Below are 12,750 nucleotides of genomic sequence, written 5' to 3'. Positions count from 1 at the left end.
AAGCTTCTCGAAGCTCCTCTTCCTGGTCCGTCCAAATCTCGCGTGATTTGCGCCGGCGTCAGTGCGGTTACTGCGAATCACGCGAGATTTGGACGGACCAGGAAGAGGAGCTTCGAGAAGCTTCCGCTACAAACAAGCTTAAAATATAGACTTATTTAATTTTTTTCGGGACAATTACGCAATTTGGGGCTTCAGCACAAGACGGACATTACATACGAGCATCATGGAGGTATTTGGATGTTTTTTTGTGTGTGTTTTTTTACGAAGAGCTCCGGTGTCCCTTTGCAACCGTTGCATTGAAATTCACTGCTACACCGAGACCCCCTGTAACTCAGAGAAGGGACGGTGGACTCTGACAATTCTTCCAGCCCTTAGTCAACATGAGGGTGAGTAGATAATGAGCGAAATATCATTCTAGGGTGAACTATCCCTTTAACGACTTTGACATGAGGTTAATTAAAAAAGTTTTACCAGGTATCATTACACCGCTAACATACATTTTCAATCTCTTCCCACCAAAATGAAAATTGCCAAAGTTGTGCCACTGTTTAAGAATGGAGACACACATGAGTTTACCAACTATAGACCAATCTCAATACTGCCACAACTGTCAAAAATCTTGGAGAAGCTTTTCAACAGCAGACTAGACAACTTCATCAACAAACACAACCTGCTATATGACAGCCAATATGGATTCAGAAGGAACCACTCGACTGCCTTAGCTCTAACTGAGTCTGTGGAAATCATTACTGACGCTATTGACCGAAAACTACATTCAATAGGTATCTTCATAGACCTGAAAAAAGCATTTGACACCATTAACCACGATATTTTAATAGCTAAACTGGAGAGATATGGCATTAGAGGTGTAGTTCTGGAGTGGGTTAAGAGCTACCTACACAAGAGGCCCCAATATGTTAAAATAGGTGATAACACATCAATCAATCAACTTTATTTGTATTGCACATTTAAAAAACCACAGGGGAAACCAAAGTGCTTTACATTGGGACATAAAATACTAATGAGTATTCATGTATTATAAATTAAGAATTCAGTATTTATTCATGCTTAACTAATGCTTCATTATTTACAACCTGGTTGCGACTTTGCACTAATAGTTGAAATGATGAGTTCAATAATAATCTCTTAGTTTGATTTTAAAAGCTGCAATCTGTGTAACATCCACTCCTTCATAGCTCTGTGTGTTACTGTCCGTTGAGAAAGGACCACTACACTGCAAAAACTTGTCTTATTTCTAGTCAAAACAAATCTCATTCTACTTAAAATCAGACTCATCACATTAAAAGCAGCTTGTTTTTAGACACTTTTTACTTCTTTCAAGCAGATTTTCACTTGAAATAAGTAGAAAAATCTGATAGTGGAGCAAGTTTTTCTTTCTTATTACAAACACAAAACACTTGCTTTCACTGGCAGATTTTTCTACTTATTTCAAGTGAAAATTAGTTTGAAACAAGTGAAAATGATCTAAAAACAAGTTAATTTTTAGGTGATGAGTCTTATTTTAAGTGGAAAGAGTTTAGTTTTGACTAGAAATGAGACATTTTGACAAGAAATAAGACAAATATTCTTGGAAAGATGTAGAGTTTTTGCAGTGCAGCATTTCACTAATATCTGTCCTCATTCCACAGGAACGTACAGGTGTGTTGTGTGTCTGTGTTGTGTGTCTGTGGTGTGTGTGTGACCTTTGTACAGCATGCTGCGGCGCTCCTGTCCCTCGGTGAAGCTGATGTTCACTCTGCTGAAGACGTTTCCCGCCGGAGGCTCGATCTCGAACACCACGCCGGTCTCCGGTGAGTCTCTGTAGTCGGAGATCTGGACGCTGCGCACGGGGAGGGGCTCTGAGGACACACACACACACACACACACACACACACACACACACAAACACACACACACACACACACACTGGTCACATCTGAGTACAGCTGAAAAACGTGTCATGTGTATGTAACACCAGAAAAACACAAATATTTGTTCTGAGACTGAAGAACGTTACTTTTTTAGTCAGTGTGTACGCTCAAATTAGGGCCAATGGTGTGAATTTTTTGGAAATATTGTAAGAAATTTCTGGGGGGAAAAAAATCTAGAAAAAAGTGGTAAAAATTCCTCAAAAAAAAAAAGTTTTAAAAAAATTCTAGAAGAAATTGGTAAAATTTCTCAAAAAGAGATTTAAAAAAATATAATCAAAAAGTGGTAAAGGTCTCTCAAAAAAAAAAAAAAAAAATTCTAGAAAGAAAGTGGTAACATTTCTCCAAAAAAAGTTTTAATAAAAATTCTAGAAGAAATTGGTAAAATTTCTCAAAAAAAGATTAGAAAAAATAATGATCAAAAACTGGTAAAGATTTCTCAAAAAAAAAGAAAAAGTTTAAAAATTCCTCAAAAAAAAGTTTTTTTTAAATTCTAGAAGAAATTGGTAAAATGTCTCAAAAAGAATTTGAAAAATAAATGTCTCTCAAAAAAAGATTTTTTAATTCTAGAAAAAAGTGGTAACATTTCTCAAAAAAAAGTAAAAAAAAAAAAAAAATTCTAGAAGAAATTGGTAAAATGTCTCAAAAAGACATTAAGAAAAAAAATGATAATCAAAAAGTGGTAAAGGTCTCTCAAAAAAAAGTTTAAAAATTCTAGAAAACAAGTGGTAAAATTTCTCAAAATAAAAGTTTTAAAAAAAATTCTACAAGAAATTGGTAAAATTTCTCAAAAAAAGATTAGAAAAAATTGTGATCAAAAAGTGGTAAAGGTTTCTCAAAAAAAAAAAAAAAATTTAATTCTAGAAAAAAAGTGGTAAAATTTCTCAAACATTTTACCACAATTTTTTTTTTTTTTTTAATTCTAGAAGAAATTGGTAAAATGTCTCAAAAAGACATTAAGAAAAAAATTATAATCAAAAAGTGTTTTTTTTAATTCTAGAAAAAAAATTTCTCCAAAAAAAGTTAAAAAATTCTGGAAGAAATTGGTAATCGGAGGCGGATTGAAGCGGTTGTCATGGTGACGTGTGTTCGGCAGATTGAAGCGGTTGTCATGGTGACGTGTGTGAGGCGGATTGAAGCGGTTGTCATGGTGACGTGTGACTCACTGGTGAGCACGGGCAGCGTGCTGACGGGTCGGGACCAGCTGTGGCTCTGCCCCGTTGCTCCCGGCAACAGCAGCAGCAGGCTGACGCTGTAGCAGCGGCCGTGCAGCGACGTGTTGAACAGCAGCGGCTCGCTCACGTTCACGAACCGGACCGGCACCGGCACCGGACTCAGACCCGGTTCCCCCGACACCTGGACCGCGTAGGCCGCCGCGTCCGCTCGCAGGTCGGAGCGCTCCAGGAACGCCGCGATACGACCGTCCTCGTTGACCGACACCCGGAACGACCAGGACACCTGAGGAGGAGAGAGAGAGAGAGAGAGGCTCGTCAGCTGACAGGGACAGCTAACAGCAGCTAAGCTAACGGTAGCTAAGCTAACGGTAGCTAAGCCAACAGCAGTACCTAAGCTAACAGTAGCTAAGCTAACAGTAGCTAAGCTAACAGCAGGACGTCAGCTGTTAAAACCCTCCCGTTGTGGGACACGACATGAAACTACTCCAGTTAGCTCAGTCATGTTGGAACTCAGATATCCGCTGGAGAAAATATTTGTTCATGGAGCGTTTATTGAGTCACTGAGTTATTAAAGTTAAACAGGTAGCTAACCGTTAGCCCGGCTAATCTATGATAACCATGACTAATTACAAAAATGTGCACACTAATAGTAATGTTTGTCCAATCATTGGTTTTATAGACTTTACAAACATCAGATTAGTCTAAACGGTGATATAGTGATATGAAAAACTAGATAAAGTGAATGCTGAAAGCAGCTGAACGCTGTTGCAGAATTAGCAAATAGTGCAAGCAATCATCACCATACAAATGTTTGACCGAGGTAGGAATCGAACCCACAACCTCATGGTCAGTAGACTTTCACTCTGCCTCTAGGCCACAGTGTACACACAGTTGCAGAGACTGTTGTCTGTTGATGAGCTGCACTCTGTCTCACTCTGAAGTTAACGAGCCCAAAGCTGCACCTGTTGGAAACACACTGTGTCAACACCAAGAAAGCTTGAGAGTCAAGCTTAAATGACTTACAATGAACATTTCTGTGAATTTCAGGCTGAGAGCAGCAGTTTCAACATGAAGCAAGTTATCAGAAGTCAACAGAGGACGACTGGGAAAATAATTCACTATAATTGTTGTTGAGGCAAGATTTGAACCAGCAACCTTCAGGTCTTCAGCCCAGTGATCTAACCACTTCACCATAGTTACAGTCAATGAGAGAAGGGTAAAATAAATCCCTGTATATCCCCGAATTAGCAGAATAAATTGACAAAGACATGCGGAATGACATGCAAGAAACATGTCCAAGGAAGGAATTGAATTGAATTGAATGAATGAGGATTGATTTGCACTGGAACTTTGAAAACCAAGAATGCAGCAGAGAAAAGCAAAGCTCTTGAATATGCACAGGCTTAAAGCTCTTGAATGATTTGTATCCATCATTTCTTGTCCTGCGCTGCCACTATGGGACTTCACTGGCAGAATTCACCTCCCCTCCCCCCCGCCTTCAATTGGTTACAGGTGTTCGTTATCTCATTGATTATTTGTACCACATCATCACATTACAATGAATAACAGTCTAGGAAACAGTGTGCTCTCTGTGGCGAAGCGGCAGAGTAAAGGTTTAATGATCATGAGGTCATGGGTTCGATTCCTGCCTCAGTCATTTCACATCATTGCTTGACTTTACTTGACTGATTCCAACTATTCAGCTGTCACTGGTCAGTCTTTGATACCTCATAGTATAAAGCTGATTGTAACTCAGGTCCTCGGTGGCCATGTGGTTAGTGTGTTAGGTTACCACTCATGAAGTTGTGGGTTCAATTCCTTTCTTGCATGTCATTCTGCATGTCTTTGTCAATTTATTCAGCTAATTTGGGGATATACAGTGATTTCTTTTACCCTTCTCTCATTGACTGTAACTATGGTGAAGTGGTTGGTTAGATAACTGGGCTGAAGACCTGAAGGTTGCTGGTTCAAATCTTGCCTCAACAACAATTATAATGAATTATTTTCCCAGTCGTCCTCTGTTGACTTCTGATAACTTGCTTCATGTTGAAACTGCTGCTCTCAGCCTGAAATTCACAGAACTTTTCATTGTAAGTCATTCAAGCTTGACTCTCAAGCTTTCTTGGTGTTGACACAGTGTGTTTCCAACAGGTGCAGCTTTGGGCTCGTTAACTTCAGCGTGAGACAGAGTGCAGCTCATCAACAGACAACAGTCTCTGTAACTGTGTGTACACTGTGGCCTAGAGGCAGAGGGAAAGTCTACTGACCATGAGGTTGTGGGTTCGATTCCTACCTCGGTCAAACATTTGTATGGTGATCACTGCTTGCACTATTTGCTAATTCTGCAACAGCGTTCAGCTGCTTTCAGCATTCACACGCATTTCCATCAGGAAATGCTACTTTATCTAGTTTTTTCATATCACTATATCACCGTTTAGACTAATCTGATGTTTGTAAAGTTTATAAAACCAATGATTGGACAAACATTACTATTTCTGTGTGCACATTTTTGTAATTAGTCATGGTTATCATAGATTAGCCGGCTAACGGTTAGCTACCTGTTTAACTTTAATAACTCAGTGACTCAATAAACGGTCCATTTGCTAATTCTGCAACAGCGTTCAGCTGCTTTCAGCATTCACGCGCATTTCCATCAGGAAATGCTACTTTATCTAGTTGTTATTATTTCATTGATTGGTTTTTATTGATCAGTTTAATTATGATCTGTTTTCCAGTCAGTCTGGCGGCTGAGGATCATGGGTAATGTAGTCATCACCGTGTGTGTGTGTGTGTGTGTGTGTGTGTGTGTGTGTGTGTGTGTGTGTGTGTGTGTGTGTGTGTGTGTGTGTGTGTGTGTGTGTGTGTGTGTGTGTGTCTCCAGTGAGGTCACAGCTCTCTGTGTGTGAGGTCACTGGACAATAAATTCATTCTCTCTCTCTAAATGAGGTGATTGACGCTCGCCCACAGACGGAGGAGTGAAGCATTGTGGGTAAGAAGGAGGAGGAGGAGGAGTGAAGCATTGTGGGTAAGAAGGAGGAGGAGGAGGAGGAGGAGGAGGAGGGGGGGGGGGGGCTACTTCCTGTTCACACCTCTGAACCAGGAGGTCAAAGGTCAGGTCCTGTATAAACACTCTGTGAGCCGTCGTCTCCGTGGCAACACCAGACCCACATCCATTCATTCAGCTCATTGGTGCTCGGCTGTTGCCATGGTAACTGAGATGAAAGGCCAGGCACAGGGACATTTTGGGGTGGGAGGAGGAGGAGGAAGAGGAGGGGGAGGAAGAAGAGGAGGAGGAGGAAGAGGAGGAAGAGGAAGAGGAAGAGGGAAGAAGGAAGAGGAGGAGGAGGAGAGGAGGAGGAAGAAGAAGAGAAAGAAGAGGAGGAAGAAGAAGAAGAGGAGAGGAGGAGGAGAAGGAGGAGGAGGAGGGAGAGGAGGAGAAGAAGGAAGAGATGGAGGAGAAAGAAGAGGAGGAAGAGGAGGAGGAGGAGGAAGAAGAAGAGGAGGAAGAGGTGGTGGAGGAGGAGGAGGAGGAGGAGGAAGAAGAGGAGAGGAGGAAGAGAAAGAGGAAGAGGAGAAAGAAGAGAAGGAGGAGGAAGAGAAAGAGGAAGAGGAGGAGAAGGAGGAGGAAGAGAAAGAGGGGGAGAAAGAGGAAGAGGAAGAGGAGGAGAAAGAAGAGGAGGAGGAGGAGAAGAAGGAGGAGGAGGAAGGTGATGATGATGAACCTGATGAGTCATCTGGTGAGTTCTGTAACAGACAGAACTCGACCCTGAGGGACGAAGAGAGAGAGAGATGACAGTGATGTGTTGTTGAGGTTGCTAGGCAACAGGAGCCGCTATATGTGACACGACAGTAACCGTGGGAACAGCTGATGATGCAGAACAAGAATCTCAGATCAGGAAGTACCACAACTTCATAGGCCACGCCCCCAAAACCATAACAACAACACCAAAGGCCACATATATGTGTGGTGGCCTGGGAAAACCCTTCACATGGTGGGATTTTGACATTTTCATTTTTTGATATTTCCATAAATTAAAACTTTTCAGCTATTCATAACTGTTTGAATATCTGAGATAGTCTGTCCCTCTCAGATCAAAAGTTATGGGCATTTTAATCTATTATGACCAAAAAACTGAAAAGTGAGAAAAATGGCTTCAACTAGAACGTTGCTGTTTTAACCCTCTAAAGACGAGTGTTTTACTAAACATTAAACAACTTCTGAACCGTTTATGATAGAGACGAGCTGTAAAAAAAAACATCTGAATCGTGATATTTTCTGCTTTCCGAGGGTCCTTGAATGGTGCATCTATGACAAGAAGGGACCGTATAGGGTGTGTGTAATCACAAACCTAGCATAGCATCGATGCTAATCCGAACGTAGCATCAATGCTAAACAGAACGTAGCATCGGCGCTAAATCGAACTTATCATCGGCACTTGCACAAGTTTTACAGAACTTCAACAACATACAGTATTATAACTTCTGAACCGTTTATGATAAAGACAAGCAGTAAAAAAGCATCTGAATTGTGTGATTCTCTGCTTTCCGAGGGTCCTTGAATGTTTCCTCTACAATAACAAAGGACGTCCTCTCCTCTAGCGCTGCTGCTGCTGCAGCTCAGCTGGAAATGAAACGCTTTACTTGCCACAAAAACATAAAAATAAGTACTTTCTGTTTTGTTTTCTTAAAATATTTATTCACCACGATGTCGTAGGGAGTTAAAGTACCAGAATCACACTAAATATCAAAATCGTGGAAATAGTAGGGGAGAGCCGGGTCGATTGATACACGGGACGATTGATACACAGCGATTTCCTCGAAAACCACACAAGCTTGAGCCGTCAGATTTTGTCACTATGTTCAGCACTCAACACCGACCAATCCTGGGAAAGCTCGTGAAATTACGTCATGCCATTCAAAAGTTATTAGCGCAAACCGGTTTTTGACTACGGAAAGTAAAATGTTAGGTGCGGTAGTTTTTTTGTGATCAAAAGTTGTATTGTGTGTTTCATGCAATAATAATATGACCTAACAACAGATGAATTCGTACATAAACAGGTCCTAAACTATGAAATGTCATAGTTTTGAATTTTAGAGGCAAAACAGGTTAAAGTGTCAGTAGTCGCTGCAGGGACGATTGATACAGCTGTTTCAAATGTCCCTCACGCCACCGTGCGTAGTGATTGTGGTCACACTGCGCGATCAATATCTGTATATAAATCACCGTATTAATATCCTATTGTTCTACAATGAACAACAACTGATTTGAATGAACAACATGTAGGCTATTTTTAATAAACACCAGATATTTTTAATGTTCGTGTTTATGACATGAATCAACAGATATTCAGCAAAGTGAGGGGAAAATGCCGAGGGAAAAATGACAATATGTTCAACTGTGTATCCATAAACATGACTTAGGGCAGGGAAATAAGTAAATGAAATGAAAATGCAGTTTCTTGTATCGTTTCCTTCCTTTTTTTTTTGCATTTCCAATGTGTCCTCACTGAGCTCTCTGGTCTTTGCTATAGCAAGTCTTGTGTTGACATGAAAATGACTGAAATGTCACTTTTATGGTCAGAAAACTGGTCAAAAAACTCCCAGAAACATTGAAAATAATTGTAAACACTTTAGACCCTTAAAGAGAATGGTTTGTTCCAACATCCCATAGGCCTTTTGTCTTGGTATCACTGGGGTATGAATGATTTTGGACATGGTCATTTTTGTTCAACGTCCAAATAAACACCTTTAACAATGTAACTTTACTTAAATAAACTGGTCATGGCTGCAGACTTTCCCTCGTGTCCTATTCATATCAAATCTGAGTTGAAATACTAATCTGTGACTGACAAAATTAAGAAATTCCCTGTATTTGCCAGGGGTATGAATCATTTTGAGGACGACTGTATGTCTATGGTCAGAAACCCCTGGGGCGGTGTTTGGCTCGGTTGGTGGAGCGCCCGCCCCATGTGTTGAGGCTATAGTCCTCCCTGCAGGCGGCCCCGGTTCGGGTCCCGCGTCGGACGGCCCTGTCCTGCGTGTCATTCCCCCCGTCTCTGCCTCCCATTTCCTGTCACACTCTCAACTGTCCTATCGAATAAAGGCATGAAAAGCCAAAAAATATATACTTAAAAAAAAAAAAAAGAAACCCCTGCCCAAGATGGCGGCCGTGTTGACGTGCCTGACGTCTACGTGTATCTATCTATCTATAGGCCACGCCCCCAAAACATCTAATACAGAATAACCACGAGATGTTTTAATGTGTAAACTTCCCAAAACACTTTATTTCAGAATAAAAGTCTGAAGGACTCAACGGTCGACTGTGACCTCAGCGTGTGTGTGTGTGTGTGTGTGTGTGTGTGTGTGTGTGTGTGTGTGTGTGTGTGTGTGTGTGTGTGTGTGTGTGTGTGTGTGTGTGTGAGGACAGAGAGCTGTTGTGTTGTGCCCAGTCAGTGTGTCGACCTCATCAGCCTCATTCATAGTCTAATGGACTCTGAACCCCCCCTCACCCCCCGGTTGGAGCTGTCAAAGGCCCCTCACTGCTACACACACACACACATCTATACACACACACACACACACACACCTACACACACACACACACACACACTGCTACACACACACACACACACACACACACCTACACAAAGACAAACAAAAACTAGAGTTTACATAATAATGTTGGCAGCTGCCTGAAGGCCACGCCCCCTGACCCCCCACCCTCACACACACAATCACACACACACTGACACACACACTGAGAGACACACACGCACACACACACACACACACACACACACACACACACACACACACACACACACACACCCCTGTTCAGCTCTCATTCACAGGGTCAGATCATCCATTCATCAGCAGCTCTACTGAAACAGTCCTGTGTGTAGTGTGTAGTGTGTAGTGTGTAATGTGTGTAATGCAGAGATGGACAGAGTACTCCACCCCAGTACTTCAGTAAGAGTACAAATACTACTGGTCAAAATGTACTCCGTTACAAGTAAAAATGTTGAACTATCCCTTTAAATGTACTGTAAGTCAAAGTCAGAGTCAGAGTAAATGTCTTATTCTCCACATCAGTGAATGACTCTAATAGTTAGTAAATGAATGTAAGGAGCTTTTAACTCTTGTTAGTGAGAATGAACTCTTTGAAAGCAGCTGCACTGATGTGCTGCTTTTAGGGGTTAGGGTTTCCTTCTCTGACAAACACAGCTTGTGTCCAATAGGAGTTTAGAAAAAGACCTGAAAGTAACCAGTACTTTTCAGCCTTCCTACTAATTAACTCCAGTAAAAGTACTAATATTTCTCTTGGAAATGTGTTTAAAGCAGAAGTGAGTGATATTTTTGTGTTAATCTAAGTCTTAAATAGTTGTATCTTCCGACAGCAATCACTTCTATAGAGTGTTTGGTCTGAAACACGGGTCTGTCAGTCACTCTGCTCTGCTCTGAGCCCAGGAGAAAACTTTCCTTGTATCCTACAACCTTTATCCAATGAGGAGAGAGAACGGCATAAAGGGGCAGTCCTCTCTGTGTGTGCAGCCAAGGGATGCGCCTGAATGTGGTGACGTAGGGACGAGGACCAATAGATCCATGACGAGGGCGGGGGCTGCTAACTCCATCTGCTGACAAGACGTTATGGTGCGTTCAAGGAAACTCGTAACTCGTGTTTTTCCGACCTGTGAAGTCGTACCAGTTCGATCTGGTACGAGTTCACGGGTCAGAAGTTACGAGTGGCCGTTATAGTGACTTTCACAGGTAAAACAGGTCGGAGAAACACGAGTGGGTTGCCTGGAACGCTACAAAGTCGTAAGTTGTGACTTGAAGCTGTAATTTACGGTTTCAAAAGCCTGCCTGGAACGCAGCATTAGCCAAAACCACCGGATCGCTTACTTCTGCTTTAAGTAAGAGTAATAAGCAGAAATAAAATTGATTGTGATTCCACTGTGGGTCTTAACATCAGTGTAATAACTCATCTATCAGACGATGGAGCCCAAACTTTGGGCTAAATTCTATTTTATGGGGTGAAAGTGAGCTTCTTTTCCCCACATTACATAATGAGGCGCACAAATTCTGCGTCACGTTGCTCACAATTCATCAGCCACTGATATTGGATCCTTCATCTGTCAATCAAACGTCTGAGAAAAGCGAGCTAACTCTAACCCCATGAAGGCACCACTACTCGAAGAACTCAAAATTATGAAATAAATAAATATAGAGTAGTAGGTTATTGAATGGGGAAATATAAGCGTGAGAAATGTCAAGTGTGACGGTGGTGGTGTGAGAACGGGTCAGACTGTCACACACTCAAAGCGTGACATTGTGAGTGACTTTGCAGATTTTTGCCTATTTTTGAGTGAGAAGTGTAATTGTCCCATTGGTTGGGTTTAGACAATGAAGAGAGGAGTTGGCTAAGTTTAGTAAACAGACCAGATAGAGGCTAGACAGGCCAGATAGATGGAGAGAACATGGCCGTAACTAGCTATAAGGTACCTGAGGTAAATACCTCGGTTACTATTTCCTGGGATTTTTTATAAAAATATAGGATTTTGTTTTGTTTTAGATCTTTGAGTTCAGATCATGAAAAATAGGAGTAAAAAAGTGTTAAAGGGACAACGAGGAGTTTCTATTTGGTTATAAAAAAAAGTCTCATATTAATGTGGATGAATCTACGTTACCACTTGTTAATGGTCCATTTTAGATAAATATATGGTTTGAATTTCACGGTGCGCGCGGAGGCTCATAAGATAGATAGATAGATAGATAGATAGATAGATAGATAGATAGATAGATAGATAGATAGATAGATAGATAGATAGATAGATAGATAGATAGAATGATAGATAGAATGATAGATAGATAGATAGATAGATAGATAGATAGATAGATAGATAGATAGATAGATAGATAGATAGATAGATAGATAGATAGATAGATAGATAGATAGATAGATAGATAGACTTTATTGATCCCAAGCTGGGAAATTACAGTGCAGCAGCAGCATTACACAGACACACAGTGACGATAACAACATATAGAATAGGAACAAACTATACATAATAAAATAGTTTGTTCTTTATATTCTTATTCTTTATATTCTTATTATATTATATTATATATTATATTCTTATATTCTTACACTATATGTTGTAAATGTAAATGTAGTGTGAAAACGCTTTGCTTTTCCAAAACTCCTTGTTGTCCCTTTAATATGTTTGTTGAGTAGCTATATTTCCTATAGCCAGCTTTTAGGCTACTTGAATTTGATTGACACAAAATAATCTTAAAGCAGCAGCCAACAGCCAACAGTAACAACATTATGTGATTGTGTATTTGTGTAGCCTAATTGCACAGTTTAAAACACTATTTATTTTACTTTTTATTCATAAATAAGTGCTCAAATAGTTTTTGCTCGCACAGTTTGTAGGCTACCTCACTGGTTTCATCACCTTGGTTACGGCCCTGAGAGAGAGTCCATGGACGGCAACAGCAGGGAACATCGGTACGTAGCTAGCCTACGAGCTAACAGTTAGCTACGTTAGCTAGACACACACACACACTGAGCTCGGTCTCACCCCAAACATTGAATATGTGTGTGTGTGTGTGTGTTCCAGGTGTGTGTGTGTGTGTGTGTGCGT

The 12,750-nt window shown here is 40.9% G+C and overlaps 1 protein-coding gene across 1 annotated transcript in view; it reads right to left on the bottom strand.

The window, feature by feature from the left end:
* LOC311006488 (receptor-type tyrosine-protein phosphatase O-like) overlaps window positions 1–12,750 on the bottom strand; it is a 43,168-nt gene that overhangs the window by 18,244 nt on the left and 12,174 nt on the right. Inside the window, exons 2-3 of the mRNA XM_083999335.1 lie at window positions 3,095–3,386; window positions 1,704–1,859 (exon numbers count right to left, since the gene is read on the bottom strand). Of these exons, the coding sequence (XP_083855461.1) occupies window positions 1,704–1,859; window positions 3,095–3,386 (448 nt within the window). The remainder of the gene's footprint in view (window positions 1–1,703; window positions 1,860–3,094; window positions 3,387–12,750) is intronic.

The sequence above is a fragment of the Trachurus trachurus genome, assembly GCF_905171665.1.
Source record: "Trachurus trachurus genome assembly, chromosome: 23".
Classification (NCBI taxonomy): Eukaryota; Metazoa; Chordata; class Actinopteri; order Carangiformes; family Carangidae; genus Trachurus; species Trachurus trachurus.
This window is presented reverse-complemented; position numbering and strand designations above follow the sequence as displayed.